The 26,351-nt window shown below is 46.6% G+C and overlaps 1 protein-coding gene across 2 annotated transcripts in view; it reads left to right on the forward strand.

Moving 5' to 3' along the window:
* The window catches only part of COL4A1 (collagen type IV alpha 1 chain), a 147,296-nt gene that overhangs the window by 50,168 nt on the left and 70,777 nt on the right, over positions 1-26,351 (forward strand). For both annotated transcript variants that reach the window (XM_004273605.3, XM_049701020.1), the window contains exon 2: positions 10,515-10,574. In XM_004273605.3, coding sequence (XP_004273653.1) covers positions 10,515-10,574 — 60 coding nt within the window. The remainder of the gene's footprint in view (positions 1-10,514; positions 10,575-26,351) is intronic.

Below are 26,351 nucleotides of genomic sequence, written 5' to 3' on the forward strand. Positions count from 1 at the left end.
TTTTGAGTTGTATGTCAGTCATACTTGTCATCTTTCCCTAGTCACTTAGGCTTTTCATGTTTCCATGTTAAGTGTGTGAACAGACTATAGGGTCCTTAAAGGGTCTGGAGGTGGGACACCGTGGGATTAAACAGAAGATTGACTCCACTTTTTCATACCCAGTGTAAAGCCATCTTCGTGCCTCTGTGCTAGTTCCCCGGTGCTTTCCTAGAGCAAGCGGATCCTCAAGGCATCTTGTTAAAGATAGTCCTATGGAAGGGAAAACCACTCTGCATAAAGCCCCCCAGCCGATAGCTGTCCAGTAAATGGAGCTGCTGCCCTGCTAGACTAGGCTGCTTGGAGTTTCTTACTTAATGTAGCGTATGTAGTATATCTGCAGTGTATTTCCTGGGTCCCAGAAGGAAAGGCATCAGAAGCTCACTGTGTTCTTTGGATTAAAATTTTAGACCTGATGAGGAAGTTTTCTGCAGCTAGAATGCAGAAGAAGTCCTGGAGTGGGACCTTAGCTGTTCCTCAAGGCCAGGGGGCCTTGTCTAACCTCTTACTCAGATCTACTTTCCTATAGATGTGCGCCATCTTGGCAACAATAGTTCTAAGATACTGTGTCGACATGATGTTGCTAAGAGCGCAAGGGGGATGTTAGAGGAAACAGTGTGAATGTGGGATTCACATAAGGGGTGAGAGCGGGAGACCCCAGTGAACGTGGTCAAAGGGGGCGACTCTGATGAGTCCCACCCAAATCCAAGTGGGACGAGGCCTCGGGCACCTGGTGGGCTGGAGTGCCTGGTCTCTCCCTTCACACTCTGCCCCCTGCCTTTCCTCCCTTCCTGCCCCTTCCTCTCACCCCCTCCTTCCTGTTCTCCTCTCTCTTCCTTCTCCAACCCTTGAAAGCAGTTCTAACCGAAGTGCTGTGTTGCGTGTTTCCTGCTCCACGTGCATTTAGTGAGACTGATGGATGTGCAGAAAGCACCCTGTACTTCTGCTTAACAACGTGCTTTTAAATTGAGTGGTAAACTCGGCAGGTTGCACGTGCCGTGGTGAAGCCTCAAAATCCGACTCCCCGTCTGCTTCAGGAGCTGGCGTCTTACCCTTTGCCGCCTCGTACCCGTGCCTACTGCCAGTAGCCGCCGCCGGCCCTCCCTCTTCCTAGGAGGGCACAGCTCCCCTGCCACTTCCCTTTCTAAGATGCCCTTTGGCTCTGTCCTGCCTACTGGCATGTCCCTCTGTGCCCCCCGCCCCGCCCAGCGCCCTGTAGCAAAGCCCCCTCCCCACGTCCGCCCTCTCTGGCCAGGCCAGCGCCCTCCCCTCTCACTCCAGCGGGACCTACCCTGGGATCCCGGAGCCCCTCAGGTGGGGCATAGGGCTTCTCCCCTGTGTGTCTGTGGGACTCTTCTCACTGTCTGGTGAGGCGCCTCATGCTGGAGTTTCTCACTTTCTCATCCCTCTCGCTAAGATACCCAACTCTGCCTTCTTAGTATCGTGGGGCAGGGGGATACCTGCCCTATTCCAGGTGTGCAGTAGATGCTAAGATCGTATAATGGATCAGGTGGAAGATGAGTACCAGGGAATGCTGAGACTCCGTGTGAATGAATGAAGGGCACAGGCCACCTGGGCTGCTTCCTTCCTGCTGAGGCTCCCACCCCCACTGTGGGCCAGACCTGGAAGCGGAATTCAGCGAAGGTGGGTGACTGAGTGGCAGTGGCTGGACCAGGACAGGCTGAGAGGCTGGATTCGGAGTGAAAGAGCCAGACTGGGGTGGGGAGTGAGGAAAGATGAAAACCAAAGATAGCAGGGAGAGCTCCATGTACTTCAACACGATGGAGGAGTTGACGTGTTTCCAGTTGGAGGAAATAGTCCAACTTTTTTTTTTTCATGCCAGACTGGGTAAGATGTGCTGTTCTTCAAAGGGTGGCTGGAAAGTACAAGTTTGTGGCTTTCGAGGAAGAGTCTCGGACGGACGAGGCGAGTCCAGGTGGAACGCGGGGAGTTGGATGGGAGGACGGGCAGGTGGGAAAAGCGTTCAGGGAACCTGGAGAGAGTAGCGAAGAGTCAGAAACTTCCTGCTGGGAGGTTTCCCCTCTGAAGGTAGGAAATGTGAGTCTCATGAAGGGCCGGGAGCCTCTGGGACCACACGCCTGCCTTGGACAGGGCAGCCAGTGGCTCTGGGAGAACATTCTGGCTCATTCGGATGACCCCTGGGCTAAAAACTTGCCGCAATGGACTCCTCCGCATTTGTCCTTCAGGCCAGTGAGTCAGCAGCCCCCAGGGCCCCCGCCCAGCTCCCGTCTCCAGGCAGCGTTTCCACCCGTGGGTCCCGGTGGACGTCCTCAGCCCACCAACTTGTTCCACACACTGTCATCTGAGCCGCTGTCATGTGGCAGCTAATTATAGTCACATCTGTTTGCAGCAGGACCACCAATGACCTGGAGGAGAAGTGCTGGGCTGCACCATCACCCCCTCTAGTTTATCCCACTCCCAGGCAAGGACATTCCACATCCACCCCCGCCAAGTGGGAGAAATGGAAGAAAAGAAATGAAAATGAGTCACCAGAATTGTACGATGCGGGAAACAGGAGGACAGAACTGCCGTCCCATGGCAACGGTCACGCAGACATCCCCATATCCTTGTGTTGTTTGCTGGGAGCCCACCAGACTCTGCAAAGTCATTTCTTAGTCAGACTACGAGAGATGCTGCGTATTCCAAGATCAGTTTGTTTCTCAAATGTTTCATGCTCATTTTTTTTTTTTTTTTGCCAAGAATATATCAACACTGGTAGTTGTTTTCACATTTGAGCAGAAATGTTTTGTGAGTCTAAAAAGTAGTGGGGACATTCTGCTTCCACGTTTTCCATGATTGACTGGAACAGAAATGTTGTTTTACTTAACTAACTTCTTTTCTATTGGATTAAGGATGAGAAATTATTTTCACATCTTTGGAATCACATCTATCTTACATTTATCAAAAAAAAAAACCAAAAAACGATGATAGAATAACGATCAAGCAAATGCAGGTGAAAGCACATGGATTGTGAGCTCCTTGGAGATCAGTCACCCTTCAATCCACAATTCCAAGCATATTTTTGGAAGTTCAAAAATGCTGTACAAATGTAGGCTTTTAAGAAATTATTATTATACTGCAACGTTTAGCTATAATTTACTCTCTATCTTGTTATTAATTTTTTTTTGTTTTCATGAACAGTTTTGTTGGTTAGAAACTTTAGAAAACTTACATAATAGTAGCTATAATAATGGGGTTTTCTTGTCTTTTACTTTAGTGGAATTCGTTCACACTTGTTAATATTTCATTTAATTTTTTATGTGTATTATATGTAATTCTGCATCATAGTGTTTTGGGTTTTTGTTTTTGTTTTGTTTGCAGTACGCGGGCCTCTCACTGTTGTGGCCTCTCCCGTTGCGGAGCACAGGCTCCGGACGCGCAGGCTCAGCGGCCATGGCTCACGGGCCCAGCCGCTCCGCGGCATGTGGGATCTTCCCGGACCGGGGCACGAACCCGCGTCCCCTGCATCGGCAGGCGGACTCTCAACCACTGCGCCATCAGGGAAGGCCTGATTTTTGTTTGTTGTTTTTTTAATTGGAGTATAGTTGATTTACAGTGTTGTGTTAGTTTCAGGTGTACAGCAAAGTGAGTCAGTTATACATAAACATGTATCCATTCTTTTTTAGATTCTTTTCCCATGTAGGTCATTACAGAGCACTGAGTAGAGTTCCCCATGCCATCCAGTAGGTTCTTGTTCGTTATCTTATCTTGTTATTAATTGTTAAATCCTAGGCACACTTTTTGGGGGAGAGGTAGATTTTATTGAAGAAATGTGTGAAATCATAAAGACACAGTGTCCCTTATGTGCGTGGATCAGAAGCCAGGTCACGAGCCAGGACATTTCAGGAAACCTAGAAGCCCCTTGAGTGCTCTTCTAGTCACCAGTAGCCCCCTAGGGTAACCACTCTGCAACTGCATCTTGTTTAGTTTTGAACTTTATATAATCGGAATCTCCTGGCTTGTTCTTTTGTGCCTGGTTCCGGGTTGCTCGGTACTAAGTCTATGAGACCCATCTGTGTCATAGCCGACCTTCCTCCATGGGTAGGGGTCTCATTCCGTGAATCCAGACCACTGTGTTTTTATTCTGCTGTTTCTAGTTCGGGCTACTTCGTGGAGTGTTGCAATAAACATTCTTGAGCATGCCTTCAAGGAAAATTTTATTAAAGCACAGCAAAGTGCAAACATTGTAAATTCACAGCTCAATGAATTTTTCCATGTGTTACCATTCACCCTGATCAAGCAGAGAATGTCCCAGCACCCAGAAACCTCTTAGGCAACCCCACCGGAGGCCAACACTCTCCTGACTCTCACCGTTGATAGTTTCATTTGTTCTTGATCTTAATGGGATGGGGTCATACAGTGTGTGCTCTCCTGTTGAAGTTTCTTTTTTTTCGTAATTAAAAAAAAGTTATTTTATTGAAGAATAGTTGGTTTACAATGTTGTGTTAATTTCTGCTGTATAGCAGAGTGCTTCAGTTATACGTATACATACATATTCTTTTCCATTTTAAGTTATTACTAGATTTTGAATAGAGTTCCCTGTGCTATACAGTAGGACCTTGTTGTTTATCCATCCTATTCAAAATAGTTTGCATCTGCTAATCCCAAGCTCCCATCCGTCCCTCCCCTCCTGTTGGAGAAGTTTTAAGGTTCTCTTTCAGGGCAATCCTCTCTGGGCAGGGGGTCCATGGAGGCATAGACAGCCATTTTGCAGAACCTCATGGCAGTAAATTAACATTTAAAATAAGAATTACCAAAAATAGCATACCCTAGTTAAAAATCACAAACAGGATGGGAATTAGGACATACATATTCAAATCTCCCATATATACTCTCTATTTCTTTATGATGTTTTAGTTTCCAAAAAGAGTGTGAGCTCATTGAGCCTTTTTTGGGGGGGAGGAGGTCATCTTTTATTCACCATACTACCATCTTGGGAGTAATGATACAGAATTAAAAATAATAGAAATGAAAAGACCATACTTCAGTGGGATGTGATAAGGGCAAATGTTGTGAAGCGGTTTTGGTAATGACAGTGTATGACATGACTTTTGATGGACATCTGCCCACATACCTGTGGGACAGGTGCCAAGAGTGGGACCAGACAGTGTGTGACGCTCAGCTCAGGAGACGCTGCCTCACCGTGTTCCAGAAGGGTTGTCCCACTTGACCCCCGACCCTGGGGAGTCTGGAAGCTCCACTTTTGGTTTCTGCATGCTTCCAATTTCTGCCCTAGTAGTCCTAAAATACATTCCTGTGTCTCTACATATTTCTTTAGTGGGGTAGATAATTATTCACAAGATTCCCCGAAGAAGGGCTACGACCAGGAAGAAAATGGGGATCGTCCTATCACCACAAAACTATTTTGACATTTTGCACAGCGCAGAGAATGTGAAAAGGAATTTGAAAGATAAGCTGTTTAGACTTGGCCGAGCTCCACTTGTCCCTATTTGGCGGGATGTGAAACACATAAAAATTGTTACAGTGGGGATGGTAAAGGTCTATCTCCCTTCAGAAGCAGGAAAAAATTCAGACAATTGAGGACTTCACTCTGTTTAACTCATTTCAAATATGCTTTCCTGCGGAAGGTATGTCACAGTTAACAAATTAGCATGAGTGGGCATTCTTACTCTCTCTCTCTCTCTCTCTCTCTCTCTCTCACACACACACACACACACGCACACACAAACATACACACACATACACACACACACACAGAGTAATGTGGCAGTTGGCTTCCTTGGTTAACTAAAAAAGTCTCTCTCTAAATGGAATTAGCGAGCCTCCCCACCTAGAACTCACTGTAATGTCGGGAAGAGCTTTCTGTCAGTCTGTGGATCAGAGAAAGACCGGAAATAGACTTTATTTCAAATGAAAGGCATTGACCCTCGTCCCTCCCCTTCCTTCTTTGGCACTAGTACTGTGTATCATAAATCTTTGGGAATTTTTGGAACTTAGCATACTTTATAGCATTAATTCTGATGGTTTGACTCTCTGGAAATTTTTAATTGGGGCATGAAAGAAAATGTGAATAACATTCATTGTTTTATCCTATCGTGAAAAGTATAAAAATACTCGTACAGAATATAAAAGGTATTCGATTTAGGGATGACTTTGTTGTACATTTTGCATTCCTTTCCAATTGTACTATTTGTGGGCATTTAAAGTTGACCTCTGCTATTGAAGTTGTGTGTGTCCTACAGACTTCATTGAGAACTGATGTATTCTTTTCTGTTTCAAATACTATTAATTCAGGTCTGCTTCCGTTTGAAGGGAATTTGTTATGCTCTCGTGGTAAATTATTGGCTGTCAAGTGTGATTTGGTTTTCATTAAGCTTTTCTGTGGTTTTAGGGGTATACATGGTGATGCTCTTCCCCCTGAGAAATTTCTAGGGTTCTTTTACCCTCACTGGTCTGAGTGACCCGCGTCACTGTGGACCAGGGATGGTCTACTTCTATAAGATGGACCAAAAGACCTACAACTTTTTGACCTTTGGGGTCTTTCGCCACATCCCCCATTTCCAAGTGGAGACTGTCTTCATGACCACCTTCGTCAGTCGTGACTGTAGGTTAAGTGAGCGTCTCCCGGGAAGAAGCACAGGCCTGCCTCTGGGGACTTTGAGCTGGTTTACTTGACCTTGCACTCCGGGGAGGGGAGAGTGGAGTGTCAGTACTTCACAGAATGTACAAGTTCTTCCTGTTCTAGAAACAGATGGGATGGGAGCTAGCTGACTGGAACCCAATATCTTCCAGACTTCAGACTTGTCCGCCCCCTCAGGTTTGCAGCCAGGAGGGAGCCACTGGGGCCGGGGGGCTGCCTTCTCTCTTTGGATTTTGCTGAGAGGTCTGGACGTGGAATGTAATTCCTCAGGAAATCATGAAATTTGTGGCATGGCCTTTAGCATGTTAGGTCACCTGCAAAATCGTGACTCTGAGTAACTCATACAGTTTATTCGCCCTTTCAAATAGTAATTCATAACGGAGCGTTGAGACTTGCATGACTGAAGGCTTTTATTTAATGAACTATTTCAAAATCAGACATTACACCAGATTGAAAAGGACACTCGGGACGTCATTGTTGTCCTTTTTATCCGCGCACCCCTGAGTCACAGCTAAAATGACTCTACATGCCAGGGTGATATCCCTCCTGGGGCATCCTGTGACAGCAGTTGTAAAGGGCCAGAAGAGTGATATTTCAAAGTAGATTGCATTTAGCAAAGTAAATGTGCCTCTCATGATGTTTGTTTGTTATTCTAAAAATTAGGTTTTTTTTTAAACAGAGCCATTTACATGAAATGCTAGGCCACCCAGAATGTGAAACAAAAATCATGGTCTAAAAATGCCTTTTGTTCTGAAAACTTGACCATCATTTAGATCTTCTTAGAATGATCAATTCTTTGGAATTGTCTTCTAGGGCCAGAAGGGTCATAAAATTTCCTATGTGAATAAAGCAGATATTCACATAGGAATATCTGGGACTAAGAATTTAGTTTTTTGCTTGAAGTAAGCTGGTAGGGGCGGGGGCAGGGTCCTTTAATGGGGCCTATAATAAGACTGTAGTCCTTTTTCTCGTCTCCGATTTCCCCCCAGTAGTTGTCATGACCTGAAGTGTTGTCCAGGGAAAAACTGCTGGATTGTTACCCACACACGCTGGGTGTGTTTCTGTAGCAAAAGCTCAAGAAACAATTTGACCTCAGCATCCATCGTTGGGGCCCTGTGACCTCTTTTCTGGGGTCCCCTGCAATTTAGGCAGCGGTCCCCACCGTTTTTGGCACTAGGGACCGGTTTTGTGGAAGACAGTTTTTCCACAGTTGGGTTTGGGGGAGGGGAGGGGGGATGGCTCAGGTGGTCATGGGAGCGATGGGGGGCGGCAGATGAAGCTTTGCTCACCGCCTGCTGTGCGGCCCGGTTCCTAACAGGCCGGGCACCAGGTACCGGTCGTCGGCTCGGCGGTTGGGGACCCCTGAATTAAGGCATTTACCAATAGCTTCAGGGAACAGTTCCAGGAAATTCATTTTTATAACCTCCCTCAAACTGCATAAAGATGAACTTCTGAGATTTTAGCAGCATTTCAGAAGAGGAAACCTCAGAATCACCAACAGCCATTTTCAGCTTCAGTCATTGGATTCCCACCTAATCTGAAGTTTTGAAGACGCCGTTGTTGAACTGTAGTTAGAAAAGTCCGTTACCACCCTGGGCTGTTGTTGGGTTCCCCCAGCTAAGCCTGGGTGATGGGTGGACATTTCCTAAGTCAGTGGGTCTTGGCCTGATTGACTTTTCCTTCTGGTATCCTTCTGGATAACCAGCAGAGTTGAAAGAGCAGAGGTGGGTTTCTGGACCCGGCTCAGAAGCAGGAAAGTTGTGGAGATGGGACAGTTGCAAGGAAGAGGCCACCCGGAGCCCAGGTGACTCGAGGCTGCCGCACCTGTTGGGCTCCCCTGGCCTGGGGGCTAACCTAGCAGCCTCGGGCGGCTCCGGGGGCCCAGGCATTCCAGAACCTCCCCTTTTCCCTGGCTGGTCTGGGGATCTGGAACAGTCCCACACTCATTGCCGAGTTCCTTTTTGGAGTATTTTCCCACAGTGCCGTGATGTAGTTATACGTTGTAAGTTGACCTACCAGTGTCACTGGGTTGTCTCCAATGCTCCTTTATTAATGTTTTAACAACTAGGAATTGGGGTAGATCGAACAGTTGAGGGGGTGTGTCATGGTTCAGTCAGTGATGTTCTTTATTTCCTGTGGTGGGTTTTACAACCGATGTGGTCACAGGTGAAATACAGACTGTATCAGGCTGGGTGAGAGGCTCTGGGCCTCCGGGGTCCAGGGACACATACATGCAAAGGACTCTGAGAAACATGTGATAAGGGTCACAACAGAGCCATATAACCCGCATTTCATGCGCACCGGGTTGGGAGCAGATAGCCCTCTCCTGGGGATTGTTGAGGAAGGCTCGTCCCCGGAGTCCCTTGGTCCTTTTATATCTGTGCATTTGGGATGAATTTCTGGAGCACAGGTTTGAGATTTTAGCCTCATCTCTTTAGACAACTCTGAGTGGTCACCCAAACCCAGATTCTGAAGCAAAACTGTGCACATGGATTGACCTGCAATGTTAGGAGCTTATGAGCGTGCCTGCTGAGAATTGCCTGAAAGATGAGTCAGGGAAAGAAACAGATCTGTAACCTCTGGGGTCGGTTTGGACTGTTGTCAGTTGTCTCCGTTTCCAGAATGTAAAATTAAGAACAGCTTACTGTCTTGGAGCCACTTGTTCGGATTTATTTTATGAAATAAATATCTCCAGATGTAGCTGTTTCATGCAGAAGATTTCCAAGGCAGGGGAACTAAGACTTGAGTACATTGTTAAAAAAACAGACTTCACACGATCACGGTATTGTTAATGGTATGGTTTTATTTTCCAGAAACTGTATTGCTGGAAGCAGGACTTAGATATACATTTTATCTCACACTTAGTATCGAGCCACTAATAAACCTCATTAGCTAGATTATCTATATTCCTATCACATCCTCTTCCATTCTGTCCACAATATCTATGTCTCTTTTGGTTTAGAATTTGGATTCTTCTAAGGAAATTGCAAATGTATTGAGCACCATCATACGTTTGTCTTTTAATGCACTGGGAGTTTTCCATGATGGGAGTTGAAGTTGAGTTCGTCTCAACCTGGTCCTGGCGCGTTATTTAAAACCTCCTAACTCAGTTTTCGCGTCTGTAAATTGGGGATGGTAACACGTATCTCGTTAAATAAGATGGTGGCTGATCGTTTGTCGCACCCGGTGGGCATCTGAACATGCTGTTTCCTTCTTCTCCAGCTCGTATTACATACTTGAATTCTTTATCTTGTGTTTTAACATTAATTCAAATGTTAGAAATGGGCTACAAGGAGGATTTTGTTGTGGAATGTTCTTTGATTGAACATTCCAGCTTTAATTGAATTAAAAATCAGTTCTCTAAGGCTTGGGCTGCTTCTTTTTTGTCCTTTCTACACTTTTTTTTTTTTTTTTTTTGCTTGTATCTGTGTCTCTGGGGATGTGAGGGACGAAGCATGGACTCCTCCCCTGCCACTCCAATCTCCCGTGGTCTCAGGTCTGAAACTCCTGAATCAGAAGTGCGATACTTTCGTAGCCTTGAAGATGGGAGTGGGTTCCTGTTGTTTTATGGGGAATGGAGAGTCCATTTCTAAACGTGTGACAGCCTTCACTTTTTGGACTGAGCGATGCTTTGATGTGTCCCACTCCTGGATTGCTGTTTTGTCTGTTAGGGCAAAAGAGATGGACCGTTGAACAAGTACGGAGAGCCTGTTAGAACAATTCCCGAGAGTCGTGCTCATACGAAATTGTGGGGCTAACCCATAAATAGGTGAAGATGCCAAAATCATTTCAGTTCAGCTCCGGACCGCAATTTGCAGGTGTTCTTCTACTGAAAGATGTTTTCTCTTATTTCCAGGGTGTGTGTGCTGGCTCTGGCTGTGGGAAATGCGACTGCCATGGCGTAAAGGGACAGAAGGTGAGTAGCCCGAGCTCCGATGACAGTAGTTTCTCTTGAATCACCATCACTGTGGAAGTCATAGAAATGGCATTAAAACAACCGAATAATCAGCAAGTCGTGTTAAAGCCTGCTTACCGTTTCAATAATTTCCCCAGAGCAATACAAATGAAGCAAAACCAAACTCAACAGTATTTCTGAGGAATCTTAACTGCTCTTCCCCGAAGATTGTAATTATTGGTGGCAATTAACGTCAAGACAGTGATTTGGTTTATTTCCTTTTTTGACTGTAGAAGGAACAAGTATATTGGCAGAAAATCTGTTGAGTCAATAGCATTCTTTGGCATTAGTGCATGAGAACTAAACTCAGCCTTTTTCTGAAAAAAGAGAACATTTATATTGAACTCTAGAGCCTTCTCTTCAAATTAGAATTTTTAAACAATTGTAAGTTCATAACATACTTGTCTCGATTTATTTACAGAAACAGTAACTATTTATTGTTTCCCAAATGCAAAATTATAATATGTTTTTCTAAGTAAGTACTCTGCCTCTCTCTTCCTTGAAGAATCACAGACCTGGATAAAGATTATTTTCTCTTGAAGGCAGGCAGTTGTTTTGAGAGAGGGTCCTTACCCGGGGACAGTGCCGCATCCTGTAACTGTCTGGGGGTCACCATGGAAACTGGGCGGGGCCGTGAGACAGCATGGCCAGTTGGCCGGTCAGTGGGACCCACAGCAGCTGGGGCCATCTGGAACGGAGGGAGGGGCCCCCGTGGACCTCTGCCTGCTTTCTGGGACTGGAGGTGTCATTCAGCAGGGCCAGGGTGCACATTCTTCTCTCCCTTCTGTTGTGCACAGGGCATGTGGGGCCACAGAGTCACACTTTTGAAATTCAGCAAATTCTACTTTACAGAAAATTGTTTCATTTCTTTTCAGCTATTTGCTGAAGAACCAACATTATTCTTTTAAAAAACATGTTGACAGTTGGTGGCACTGGTAGTACCTGGATAGGTTTTTGAATAAATGAAGTATGTGGAAACATTTTTATATCTTTCATCATCAACTTTATCAACTATAATTCATCTTCAGGTGCTGTTCCTTCTCTTACTTGGGAGGTTTTTCTAGCTAGTTCCAGGCTGCATCCTTGAGAGGAGAGGCAAGTCTGTTCATACCACAGATTCTTTTTCTGTATGTGTGTCTAACTTGAATTATAAGCACGCTGAACTAACAAAGAAATCCTTCAAACTACAAAAAGTGGAACTTTCAACAGATAGGAAATGGAGACCTGTATCAACACTACTCTGCTTTCCTTGTAACTTAAAGCATCAGGGGTCAGGCAGAGTCGGTGTTTCTCGCTCGTAAAGAGACTGTGTCCATCCCGCCCGCTTCCTTGATCTCCTCTCCCCTCCACCAGCTGCAGACCTGGTGGCACTTCCCCAGGCCCCGGTGCTTTTCAGACTTCCTGTTCTGGTCTTATGTTTTCTAGCCTGATTCATTTGAATTTTAACCAAAAATCTACCCATTGTATGTAACAAGGTAGATTTATCCAGGTGTAGCTTTCCAAATATTTTTGGCTGACGTCTCGACTTGACAGGGACCTGGCCCATGTCAGTTCAGAGCTGGCGAAGCATTGTTGGAGAGGGCAGGTCACATCTCACTCACAGGGGGCATCTGACACCCACCCCAACAAGGAAAGGGTCTTTAAGTGTTTCTTTTCAAATCCGAGCATTGAGGAAGCCCTTGCTGTGGCCAGGGTGTCAGCAGAGGCTAGGTCTGTGCTTATCGGGGACACAGGAACATACACCGTAGGCCGTGCCTTCCACTTTGGCACGGGAAGGTCAAGGTGGGAAGGTCACAGGACCTCCGTGGTCCTTCCTGGCCTGACCTTGCTCCCTCAACTGTCTGCTCCATTGCCCACTTTGGGTTTTAAAGACTATTTAAAATAAAATACTGGCAAGCTTTGGGTTAAACCATTCTGAATTTGTGTTTTAAAAGGCTGTAATTTTTTTTTTTTCTGCGGTACGCGGGCCTCTCACTGCTGTGGCCTCTCCCGTTGCGGAGCACAGGCTCCGGACGCGCAGGCTCAGCGGCAGTGGCTCACGAGCCCAGCCGCTCCGCGGCATGTGGCATCTTCCCGGACCGGGGCACGAACCTGCATCCCCTGTGTCAGCAGGCGGACTCTCAACCACTGCGCCACCAGGGAAACCCAAGGCTGTAATTATTGAATGAATTCAGATGGCCTTTCAAAATTTAGGGGACTAGCTAAATGATTTAGTATTACAACCTTTAAACAGAAATCGGAGCTCTGTCTTTTCTTGCCTTGAGCGTAAATATTTCAGGTCCTGTGGTTCACATAGCATGAGCCGGGAAGAGGGCCTTCCTCCCACTGAAAGAGGAAATTTTAAACTTCCACTTATTGTCTCAGACGTGATGTTAAAATAATCAGTTTAACGATGGGAAACACCCAGAGCATGACTGAGCTGGGACTTCAGGTCTGGTTCCCTTTCTCTCATCCCAAGGTCAGATAACAAAGAAACGTATTCTCGGTTGGCACGTCAGCAAGAGAAATTGGTCTCCTTCGTCTGCCACCACTGTTCTCAAAGTGGGTCCTGCACGTGCTAATCGGGTGTAAATGCCATAAATGAATAAAGGCTTGAGCGTCACAGAATTTACATCGAGTGGTTCAGATCACAGGCCTGCTTTGTGAGCTACTAATGCCTGTTTTCGATTCTCATAGGAGTTACTTTGCTGTGCTCCAATGTGTACAAGTTAAATGAGTTCTGACGTGCTTTTGAAAATAGGATGATAGAAGCCATATAACTCAGGGAGAGTTCAAATTACCTAACTGAGACAGAGTGTCAACTGCCTGAGAACTTTGGAAAGCGTGGTTTCTGAGAAATGCCCCCTCGAGGATCCCTTCAACATATTGGCTATTTAGAATCCACCAATGGAAATCGGAATATCTCCAGTTTAAATTGCCAAATCCCTTTTGGCGAAGTCCTGCGTTCCACGGAGATATGATTAATTGACAGAATGTCTTATATTCTCCAGATATCATAAGCAAATATGAATGCATTAGATCATTGGTTGTTTTACAATCTCGTAGTTATCAGTATAGTGCTAGGGCTCTTATTCTGAGTTCAACAGTTAAACTCACTGAGCCTTTCACTGGATTTCAGTCTTTGCTGACTTGTTTATTTTCCCACTTCCCTGGCTGGCCACGCAGATCTTCAGATGTTTTCTCTAGGTAATTAATTTGGGCTTGTACACAGTGACGTCGTGTCTTTCCAGAGGCCTCAGCAGTGTGGGAATGGTGTCTCCTTAAACTGATTAGGGTTTTGAATTCATGCCTCCTCAGAAAGGGCCAAAAGTTAAGCTCTTATTTTGCTCAGTAACCTGATTTTCTCAATTATTTGAGGCAGTGGGAAAGGCAACCTATTCCCAGGAGTTACTGCCATAGGCCGGGAAATTAACCATTTATACTTGGCAAAAATTGAGTTTGCACAAGAAGTCTTTTACATATTTTAACCACAGGAGCCCACGTTTATGTAAAGCTTCATTCTATTCTGTGACCCTTGCAGTGTCCAGAGAAGGACGCTTCAAGTTTCCTTGAAGTAAGAGAGGTAAGAGATATACACATGAAATAAATAACAAGTTAAGAGTAAATGATCAAATTGCAGGAGAAACAGCAGAGAAAACAAGTGCTACAGTTGTCCTGAGAAGGGAGTGATCCCAGTGGCCTAGGACCATAAATAAAGGGACGGTCTCCTGGGTGAATTAGGTCATGTGTTCACTAATTCTTTGGACTCACTTGGATATAGAATAGGGTCATCTGTCACACAGCTGCAAAAAGATAGATGCTGAAATTAACTACACCGATCAGAGAAAATAGCCCCTGTGGCCTGTTGATAAATGCTACCATGGCAAAGGGTTGATGGTTCCTAACAGAGTGACTCTTGAAAGGGACTTTCCCAAACCACAGTCTTGGGAGCCCAGAGAATCTTAATGAAGCAGAATTGTAGTATTTCTAAGGAATGATGAGAACAGCATAGGTGCCTCATAGCTTCTCAGAACACTTTAACCTGCTGATACCCAGATCCTTGCCAACAACGTGGGGAAGAAACACATTCTCCTTTTATTTACTAATTAGACTGTCTGTGAATCACAGCCCCTCTCTACATACTGGCTCATCAGATAGTGCACGCCCAGGCTGCATTCAAAGCAGAGGGCTTTGAAAATGGAATTTCTGTCTTGTCTAAAACACGCAGCCCCTCTGATGTAGGAGAGTTGGAGGTGTCTGTCCAACCTGAAGTGATTCCATTTCCGGCCCTGGAAATCTGGGGAGAAGCTTGTGTTGCTTCAGGCCCTGCGCTGGTGCGTGCTTCTCTCTTGTTAGGGTGAATGGGCTGTGGCTTCACCAGCCCTTTACCTCCTGTGTATATTTGACACAGTCGACAGACATCCCATGTCAGCCCTCCATGTAAACCTGTCTGTCTGCATCTGACATTGAATTATAACCTCTGCTTAGACACGGCAGATCTCGGCCAGAGCAGAAACATCCCTGCTTTGGAGGGTCAGAGTGAGAAAGAGAAAGGGGCTGATGTGTACTGACTGTGTCCCTTGGGCCAGGCACAGTGCTGAATCTTTTATGCTTACTATTATTCTACCCATTTTACAGTTGAAGAAACCAACTAGCCCAGGGCTTCTCAGCTTTGGCACTATTGACGTTGTGGGTGGGATGATTTTTTGCTGTGGGGAGTGCCCTGTGCACTGTAGGATGTTAGCAGTATCCCTGGCCTCCACCCACCACATGTCAGTAGCTCCCTCCCTCCCCCAGTTGTGACAACTGAAATGTCTCCAGGTTAAGGCCAAATATCTCCTGGGTTGGGGAAACGGGGGGAGCAGTCTGGATTGAGAGCCCCTGAACTAGCCTACTGTCTTATAGGAAATAAGAGGCAGGCGGGGGCTTCCCTGGTGGTGCAGTGGTTGGGAGTCTGCCTGCCGACGCAGGGGACGCGGGTTCGTGCCCTGGTCCGGGAAGATCCCACATGCCGCGGAGCGGCTGGGCCCATGAGCCATGGCCGCTGAGCCTGCGTGTCCGGAGCCTGTGCTCCGCAACGGGAGAGGCCACAACAGTGAGAGGCCCACGTACCGCAAAAAAAAAAAAAAAAAAAAAAAAGAGGCAGGCGACAGGGTCCAAGTGCTAATCAGAGCACGAATCAGTTTCCATTCTTCAAGATAAGAAGATCCTGACCCGGGAGGGCCCAGCAAGAGGAACTCGTCGTTCAGAATATTCTGGAGTCTTGACCCAACTCCCATTGCTCTAAAACTGAATCTAACGTCTGTGTGCTGTTCCACTGGCCACCTCGCCAAGGAAAGCAGACCTTCCGAAGCCTTTCTCTAAATGGGTGGTGCTGGTACGGATTGCTGAGGACCCCAAAGAAATGAACCTACTCCTCTGGGGCTGTGGGCAGACCTCCCAGGTCCTGTCCTGGAGGAGCGCCATGAGGTTACACAAATAAGCACGGGGAGCCACCTTGCCTGTGACGTGGAGCAGGTCAGAGGTCATCTGCCCAAGTCTGAGCCTCACCCCACCTGAGGCAGATTAGGGGGATCCCAGCCCAAACAGCCAGCATTGCACCACCTTCAGGGGGTGTTTATTCCATGCAAAGTTTAGAGTAAAACCTTGAGGGGAGGGCGTAGTGAAGTGAGCCTCTTAGGCCTATGTCAAGAGATGCCACTGTACCTACATGGTGAGGATAGGACCTCCCCGGCCCCTTCCTTCAGGAAATCCTGGCGTATTCTCTGCCCTCTAGGAAATTCGTCACTCTGGTTACAAGGGAGTCATCTTTGTTACAAGCTGGGCATGGCGCCTTGATTTCCCAGGAGGCGAATCTGGCCCTGTTTCTCACTCGTTCCGGACACAAAGACGAGGGTCGCCACCTTGATCGTCAGCCTTGTCCACACCTGGGAAGATGTGTCTTCTCTTTCCTCCCCACTTGGCGTAGCCGAGGGATGAATCGATCGGCAGGCCTGTCTCGGTTGTTACTTTTAGAGACAGAGAACAAGTAACCTTAGTATCTTTTCCTCAAGGACATGCTAAATAAGAAAAAAGTACGTGCGGAGAATTCTGTATGTCTAATCGTGTGTAAATACAGGAGGACAGGTTGACTTTTCCAGTCTTCCTGATTGTGTGCCGGTTTACATTGTTTTCTGTTAGCTGCTCTTGGCCAGAGACACTGCAGTCCCTCCTTGATGAGGAGTTCAGGCATTTGCTCACCTATCTTACTGTTCTGTGGCTGTTTTTGCCTATATCGCAGTGCTCGCCAGAAATGCCTTCGGGGCTAACATGACTTTTAATATAAAGGATCTTACTTCCTCCGAGATTGTAAATAGAGGAGACTTTCTTAGCTGTCATTGAATCTCAAGTGAAGTTCCTTTTTGAGACAGGGACTATACTTTATTGCCATTTTTTGAGAGTTCAACAGTCTTCAATTTATACATATATTTATTTCATTGATTTTTCTTTTAATTTACACATGGAAATTGGAGAAAGAGGTGCTTTTGTATATTATACTTTATATATCAACTGGTTATTCTCTTTTCATTTCTTATTATTCTTAGTATCTGTGTAGCATCGATTTGAGACCTCAAGGCTTACTGAAGAATGAGAGTATCTTTATTATTTTTCATTAGAACATTGAAACTTTCTTCCCCATAAATCAAATTTAACCATTGTTCTAAATATTGAAGGTGCCATGTTTCTTCCTAGGTATTTCACTTTTTTCTTAAGTAAATGAAAATGAATATTTTTGTGTAAACTCTTTGAAACTTTGGATAAATTAGCTGATTTGGACTAACAATAATGAATGAATTATAACCATAATTTATTTATTAAGCACTAACTCTGTGGGAGGCTCCACACCACGTTCGTATTAGCGAGGACTTCAAAACCTAGTAGATTTAAAAAGAAATTCCATTTTCTTCCTTCTAGGATGTGAAATACATAAAGTCAAAACGCAGAAAAAAGTGCTACTACTGTATGTCACATATTAGGAGGTTTATTTAATAAAATTAAGATTTGTTTAGTGTATTTGGAACTACTTGTATTATTTTTGAGACTGATTGGAGTTCTTTATTTTTATGTGTTCTGTTTTGAGCATCTCCCAAAGGGCGAGGGCGGCCAGTTCATTCTTTCCCCAAGCGCGGTCCTCAGACCACCTTGAGGATGTTCTTGGATGTGTCCTCTGGAATGGAATATGGAGCAGCGTTTCAAGGACAGATACGTCTGGGGGACATGAGCTGTGGTTAAAGTCCCACCCTGGGACACCTCAGAACCTTTAATAGAAGCTTCAGAACCTTCAAGGGTGGCTTTTCCCATGTGGCTTTCCAAACTCCTCTGATCACAGACCCCTTTTATTTCTCAAGTCAGGAACAGTCTTTAGGAAAGGATGTTCTGTTGAATAAGAGCCCAGGTTCTAGCGTGCGTCCCACCATCTAAGCTGAGTGTGTCCCACCAAGTCATTTGACCACATTCTCCTACGAAAAGGGGAAATGATGTTTGACCTACAGTTTCCCAGTGTTGCTAAAAGGGTCACGTGAAAGGTATGGTACCTAAAAAGCCCTTGGGTCATTTAAAATGTCATTTATGTTACATGTCATTTTGGCGTGAGTTTTAAAGTTGGGGTAAATATGGCGATGGAGTTTGCTTGATGGTCCAGTTGGGGACAGATTTTAGGTGTAAAGACATAGGGGTGAGCTACCCGGCTGAGAACTTCTCAGTTCACAAAGGAGGACTGGTTCCACCGAGACAGAAGTTCTCCCAGCACCTAATATTAGAGAGATGTCAGGATGTTTTTAGAATGATAGCACCATTGTTAGGAAGCTTGTTTGTAGCTTTTGGTGGAGGAAAAATGAGAGGTACTCACTTGGGAGGTCTGTCTGGAAATATCGTCCAATTTCTAGTCAACGTTGTGATTTTATCATCCATTTCCAGAATCATTAGGGGAACCAACTCTCCCTTTATTCCCTGTCCTTATGTTTCAAATACCTCTTTTTGTTGTTAACTGCTTTTCCTGACATCCATATAATTACAAGCATTGTCCAAACTCCTCTCCTCCCCCAGCTAACTCTCCTTTTCTGAGGTAATTTTAAAGGGGAACCTCTGAGAAGTGTCATTTTATTTCTGCCATGTAATGGATTCCAATACCCCAAGTGTCTACTTGAATCGTTTTGGGGTCTTGCGTCCACTGCGGACTCTGATGATATATTCCTCTTCCCGTGCGCTGGGTATATGGGTTAATGCACACTCTTTTCCTTCTCCATGCTTTTTCTGGTGTCTTGCAATGCCAAGATTTTTTCCAGATGTCTCCTATTTCCTATTTCCACATATTGGACATGAATCATCATCTGGCAGAATCATCGTGAGAATCAGTGTGGGTTCCCACATCCACCTACTTTTGTCTTTTTAGTAGTTCTTTGAAAACCAAGGTTTTTTTTTTTTTTTTTTTAAATATGCTTGAATCCAAGAGTGAAGTATCAACAGTATACCATAGGGAAGCCATTAAAAGCGGCTCCACGCCAAGTGGGTTTATTTTATCCTTCACATCAGGCCCACCACAGACATCTCCCTGTGCTTTGGACGTCACTGGAATATGCCCTCTCGGGTACCATGGGGGGAACCGTGAGCCAGGCCTCCCCCGGGGTCCACCTCATCTTCCTATTTCTCTCCATTACATAAAAATCTGTCCCTTCGCCATGCGCTTCTGAGACCCTGTTAAACTTGTGGTAGACTATAATCATAAACAATTCTACGCTTTTGGATCTGTAACTGTATTTGGAACGCACCTCATCCAGTTCAACTTCAAAAAGAGGGAGTTGATTTCATTTCCACGTTTAGAAGGAGTGCTAGGAAATTAAATGTCTTGAGTGGAATATCGTGTCCTGTGACTTTTAAAGCACAGAACCCCTCGTGTGAGTGGACGCTGTCATCGGAGATGCCGGCCCATGGCAGTCCTCATCTTGACTCTTAATGGAACAATTATTTTTGTTGTAAAGGATCCTGATCGAACATTGGCTGGCAGGAATGTAGCTTTCTTTTAGAAGGAGCGAAATGAGGCTGTACATGTTAATTCAAGATCAAAGACTCAACGTCGACCCTGACAAAGGAGAGCTGTGCAGTTGGATTTTCCTCCTGTTTGTGGGTAGAAGATCACGAGCCTTCAGAATGTGTTTCCAGACGGCACGTGATGATGCGGGATGGTTCTGTAGTGTGGGTGTGGAGAGCGGCAACCCCAGAAATGGCATTAACAGAACCCTCATCCTTGCAAGGTGGCTCGGCACCGTGCGTAATTAAACAGAGGAAGACTTAGAGGGAACGAGGGAACCAGGGGGCTGTGGGGAACGGGCGCCCCTGGGTCTTATTTTCCCTTCAGCAAGCCCTTGGAAAAGTTAAAGGTTCCCCTGCACGCCGTATCCACGTGTGGCTTAGCCTACCTCCATAGCCACGAGGTTTTATAGCAGCATCGTGCCTATCTGGCCCCAGATCCAACTGGCTCTCGATCTCTTCACTTGGAAATCCACCCTGGGCGGCTCACGATTCTCGACTCCTCCCTGAAATGCTGTCCGGACATCCTTCCTGGTTTAAGGTCCCTCTCTGGTCACCTTCATCCGTATGGGGTTGGGCTGACCCTCGAGCTTATAGACCAACCAGCAAAGAGCTGGAAGATGCTTTTGGTCATGAATGAGAGATGGCAAGCTCTCCTACGTGTCTTGTTAGATCCTGAGGATTTGTCCAAAGAATTTTTTGATGGGCGGGCGTCTCATTGCGGCAGGTGACGTCCATATGTTGGTTCACTGATTGCAGGTGAGGAATCCCTGGCTCTAAGTTGGTTGGTGGGAACTCTGTAGTGTCTGGATAAATGCTTGGTTGTGCAATTGTTTCCCCTAGATTGGTAAAGGAGCTCAGGCTATCCAGGGTAGATGCGGTGAGCTGCTTGTATCCATGTGCCCCCTTCTCCAATCTCGAGGGTCTTGTTGAGGTTCTGCCTGGTCGTGGCCGCGAGCCGATAGTTTTAGGGGATGGTTGGCACCTGTCCTCGGGGATGTGACAGTCCCAGGCAGAGGGAGGCATTACACAAGTAACAGCACCAATAACCCCCAAGCTGAACACTCTGCTGTGAGCTCCAAGGGCAGAGAGAAAGCAGTGCCGTGAGATTGAGCCCCGCGGGGTCCAGAGCTGAGCTGGGGTCATGGGTCAGGGGAAGGGAAACTGAACTTTCCAGGAGCAGACACCTGAAGTTCAGGTACCAGGCTCAGGACATGTGAATTAGGCTCCAGTTTTGATTCCCTGTTGTTCATCACGTGTGCCCTGATTTGGGGTGGAAAATTGGACACTTTGGGAAACTACCATGGACAGCTGTCCCCCTCCCCCCATGCATCGTCTCACTTCCTCATATGAGACCCCAAATCATGAAAGGGCGGAATGGGTGTCTCTCCGGAAGCCCTCGGGGGTTACTCTTTTCTTAAGCGGGGTCTCTCCTCGCTGCTGGGTATTTCCGAGGCGAGGGTGGGGGTGCCCGGGTGCCTCTTGTTCCCAGGCCGTCTGTCTCCGGATGCAGGAGGCCGCGGAATGATGTCTTCTCTTCTACATCAGGACGTCCCACCTTTGCTCCTGGCCCACGGCGTTTCACAGGCGTGCTGCACAAATCCTTCCGCCGCGACTGCTGCGGGTGGTGAGCATTGGGTCCTGGCCCTCCCGACAAGGAGTCAGAGCCCCCGAGGTTTGGTGTCTGAATCCAAATACCGTGGCACTTGGTAAAGGGTAGCGCAGGCTCCTCCGCTTCGGGACCACACAGGCTGAGCCCTGGGCGCACCCAGAGGGCCATGACCTCCCACCGCAGGAGGCCCCCGGGGGGCGTCCTGGCTTCCTGAGCTCCTCACCCGCTCTGGATGTGGGACGCATGGTTCGTGCAAGAGACCCTGACTTGACAGCTAATTGAACAGCCTGACTGCCAGGGCAGGAGTGATCTACGGCCGGGGAAACTTCCAGAAAAGCTAGCAATAACATTCGGAAGTCCGTTTGGGGGTTATTGAAGCAGAGCGATTCTCTTTTTTATGGACATTAGATTGCTGGTCTCTGCTGAGGACTCGGTCCTTCAGGCCCTTGTGGGTCCAGGGCCCTGAGGATGGGAGCTGAAGCTGAGATCTCGGGGTGCAGATCTCTTCCGCCCCCAGGGCTCTGAAGACACTCCAGTGCCCTTAGACTTGGCTCCCCAGTGGGGTTCACGCACTTCACTGTGCGGGCCATGCCACACTCTCCTCCTTCCTTTCTTTTTAACAGTTCTGCCCTTCATGGTCCTCCCACCAGGCATTCCTACTCCTTCCCCATGCTGATCGGGTTTGCCTTCTCTGCTCACCTGCACAGGTGCACCTGTTTCTTTATGCGGTGCCCCCTGGCATGCCTCTGGTGATGCGTTCTCTGGGGCCTGCATTCCTTCCTGTATCTCCCCAGCCTCCCCCCTGCATGCGTGTGCAAACACACATGGGCATGCACACACACGTGCACAGGCATGCACACACACGGGCATGCACACACACGGGCATGCACGCACACGGGCATGCACACACAGGCATATGCGCACACACAGGCGTATGCACACGGGCATATGCACACACAGGCATATGCACGCACACAGGATGCACGCACACACAGGCATATGCACACACAGGCACGCACACACAGGCATGCAGCACAGGCATGCACACACAGGCATGTACACACGGGCATGCACGCACACACAGGCATGCACTCACACACAGGCATATGCACACACGTGCACATACACTTTTTACCTAGACACCCCCCCACTCCCACCCCCACCTTCCCCTATTGTCCCGTTGGAACCCTCCCTGCCCCGGCTTCCAGCCTGGGTCTTTTCCTCTTTCTGCATCGGCAGTGTTGAAGGTTGCCGCTTGGGACTCCTCCGGGATGTGGTGCTGTGGGAAGCGGGCGGGGACACCAGGGGGACCACGTCAGGAGGGTGACGTTAGAGCCGCAGGGTGTGGGCCACGGCCACGTGAAGGTGAGAAGCAGCTGTGCTCTTTACGGAAGCAGTGGTCTCGGGGGACACCCAGGTACTGTGGGCCTCAGAGGGGGGCCCAGGGAGCCCAGCCTTTAGGGGGGATGGGGGTTTATCTTGAGCTGCTTTTCAGGGTGCAGGACACGCCTCACAGGTACTCGCCCTCTAAGGACATGGTGCGGGGCAGCTGTGTTTATCTGTGCCCTTGTGATTGAGGTGTGTTTCTCCACCTGAAAAAAAGTCTAGGCATTTTGATTTAAAGTTGAAAACCTCCAATAGGGAGGACATGGGCTCTGAGCTCTAAAACCTTCCAAATCAGGATGTCTACTAGCTCGGATTTCAGGCCTTCTCTGTAGATGCCAGAAGGTTCTTTAGAGCTTTACTGCTCCTGGCCTTTCTAGAGTAAAATGTAATTTTACCAAAAGGAACCTTGATATGCAGTCTGTGTCAGAACACCTTTGGTACGCAGTCAGTGTCAGGACGCCTTTGGTACGCAGTCAGTGTCAGGAAGCCTTTGGTATGCAGTGTCAGGATGCCTTTGGTATGCAGTGTCAGGACGCCTTTGGTATGCAGTGAGTGTCAGGACGCCTCTGGTACGCAGTGTCAGGACGCCTTTGGTATGCAGTGTCAGGACGCCTCTGGTACGCAGTCAGTGTCAGGACGCCTTTGGTACGCAGTGTCAGGACGCCTCTGGTACGCAGTCAGTGTCAGGACGCCTTTGGTACGCAGTGTCAGGACGCCTTTGGTATGCAGTGTCAGGACGCCTTTGGTATGCAGTGTCAGGACGCCTCTGGTACGCAGTCAGTGTCAGGACACCTTTGGTACGCAGGCAGTGTCAGGACACCTTTGGTACACAGGCAGTGTCAGGACGCCTTTGGTACACAGTCAGTGTTGGAACGCTCCCTTAGTCTGAGGCATGGGAGGTCAGGCCATAACGGGCTCTTACTTCACAAGCAGACATTTCCTCAGTGTCGGACACTTTCTCAGTGATGTGTGCAGAGAAGAGGGGAATGTGATTCAGCAGCATTTAACTCCTCATTCATTATTCGAGGCTGCTGTGAAAGTTAACGTTTCTTCAGTCCCCTTGGCCAGCTGGTTTTTCTCCCTGTTTTCCGTTTTGAAAAATCACACGATACCTGCAGGGAAGTGTTCATGGTGGGGATTGGCTTCTGCTTTCCTCACGCTTTTGTGTTTTCCACTTGCTAATCTATTCAGCTCTCTGTATCTCATGTGTGAAAATTTCCCAGGGGCCGGGAGGTCAGTGCTGGTATGAAATAACTTTTCTGAAGTCATCCTGACTTTCTGAAAGAACTGCTCTGATGGTCACCCCCAGCCCAGCGACAGTTGGTCAGGGGTCATCTTCTGGGTCTTATTACTGGGTAAGTGCCGAGAGCTAAAAGGGAGGGAGAAGCAGATTTTAATTATGACAGTATTAGTGGGAATAACCATTCCTGTCCTTTCTGACTTACTTATATGACGTTATATTCTTAGCCCAAAGTGTCCATCTTTAATTTAAAATGAAAGTTCCCCAACCTGGAGGCTGTTCATCCTCTGGGGCAATGTTCCCTCCAAGGCCCACCCCTCACGGAAGGACTTGAGGTGTAACACGGAGAGAAACAGGGGTGTCCGTGGTGTGAACGTAAGAGCTATTTTATGCATCCAGTGGTGCTTCAAACAAAGTAATCTGCTCAGTGAGTAGAGTTTAAAATTCTGTTTTTTAAAAAAGGAATTTGCTTCCCTCCGTGACAGATTGGAACACGCACGCGTCGTTTTCCAACCTGTCAACTATTCTGCTCCCGACACAGGCACCTCTCCTGAGGTGTTTCTTGTGTGCAATCACATAATTAAGGAGACATTCTAGAAGAGAGTAGGTGATCTTATTTCAGAAGCAAATTACTTCTGTGTCTTGGATCTTGTAAATAGTGGTGTAGTGAACACTGGGGTGCATGTATCTTTTCTAATTAGAGTTTTCTCCGGTTATATGCCCAGGAGTGGGATTGCAGGATCCTAGGGCAACTCTATTTTTAGTTTTTTGAGGAACCTAAACCATAATGGAAAAGAATATGAAAAAGAATGTATATATAGGTGTATAACCGAATCACTTTGCTGTATGGTAGAAATTAACACAACATCATAAATCAACTAACTAGTCATCAATAAAATAATTTTATTTTTAAAAGAAGCAAATCTCTTGTCCTCTACTCAGAAGCGATCATGTTCAGCTGTGATTGTGCAGCTCTGCAGGCAGTGGTGTCTGTTTCCATAGTTGTGCCCCATCCTGCTTTCCTGGAATCCCAGACCCCTTACCCGGTGGGTAACCCTAGAAGGGGGCTTCCAGAGCCCAAGGTCACCAGGCATGACTGTCCTTCTGGAGTAGATTTAGGGAACCAGGAGGGGCAGGGCGAGTTCCAGCTCCATCCACAGAGTAGGACTCTGTGTGTCTCTTCATAAACCCTGACGTAGGGCCAGCTCCGGGTCGCTACCATATTTGTTATTCTGAAATCCTGGACCCAAGTAATCAATGGCAGTCTGTTTACACGGAGTATCAAGCTACTGTTAGATGATTTCTTTTCATCGATTTCTTCACAAAAGGTGCTGATTCTCCCCGTGGAGAAACACGGGGTTTGGAAACCTATTTATTCTTTCAGGGATGCCTCGTGGGCTCCCATTGGCTTGGAATTCCCGTGAGAGCTCAGGAATTTTACAAAATTGGCAATTTTATATCTGGGGCAGGAGACAGGGAAGGCCGCTTCAGGGTACTTGACTGATCAGCCTCCTTTGGCCAAAGAGAAATTGGCCCTGTTGTTCTGTTCGATGCCGCAGACCCCCAGAGTGGGGAGCGAGAGGGGGCATCGCCCATGGGTGTGGCCTGACCTTCAAGCATCCCCCCTTCTCCGCCCCCAGTCTGTCTGGCCTCTCTGACACACTTACCCATTGGGCCTTCTGTCTTCAAATTGATTTTTTAAATTTAAATACAGAATACATGGGAAAACCTCACACATTTTAAAACTCTGCAATCTGTCATCTATTTTTTATGAGAACATTAATACCGCCTAATTTACAAACTGTAGTGTGATATGCCTGTTTCTGCAACTGAGCTCCTAGCCAAAGAGCATTTTTAACCTATCGGCATTATGTAATTTAAAATAAAAAAGCAAGAAACTATCTTATAAGTCAAACATTGAATACCTCTGAATAATAAATATAGTAAAATGGCATTAAATAAGATGCTACTAATTTAAATTTTTTAATAATTTGGCCATACCCCTCGGTAAAAATATATGTCCACATTATCTTTTGAAAACAGGTTGCCAAACAACATTGAGGTGAAGCGAAGCTTCTTTTTAAGTATTTAAGAAGGAGCTATTTATTGTGTTAATTATGCACCCTTATTTTGCACTGACTGTGCAATTATATGCTTTTCTTATCGATTCAGTTTTAAAATCAATCTTGACCAAAAAAATCCCCTTCGACATCTTGCTTAATTTCTTTCCTTGCTTAATTTTTTTTCTTTCCTTAATGTTTTAAAAGAATTAATGGTGTTTACTGAAATTAGGTTCAAATTTGGTTATTAATTAGGATTGATCCAACCATGGCTCCTTCTAATGAATGAGGTTAGGCTAACAGTGTGTTTTGTGAAACCTCAGGGTTGGCCCGTGTTGTATTGTATTGTGTGGACAGAATCGATTTGTCATGTCTTAACCTCCTTGGAACTATTT

Source organism: Orcinus orca, chromosome 18 (assembly GCF_937001465.1).
Source record: "Orcinus orca chromosome 18, mOrcOrc1.1, whole genome shotgun sequence".
Classification (NCBI taxonomy): Eukaryota; Metazoa; Chordata; class Mammalia; order Artiodactyla; family Delphinidae; genus Orcinus; species Orcinus orca.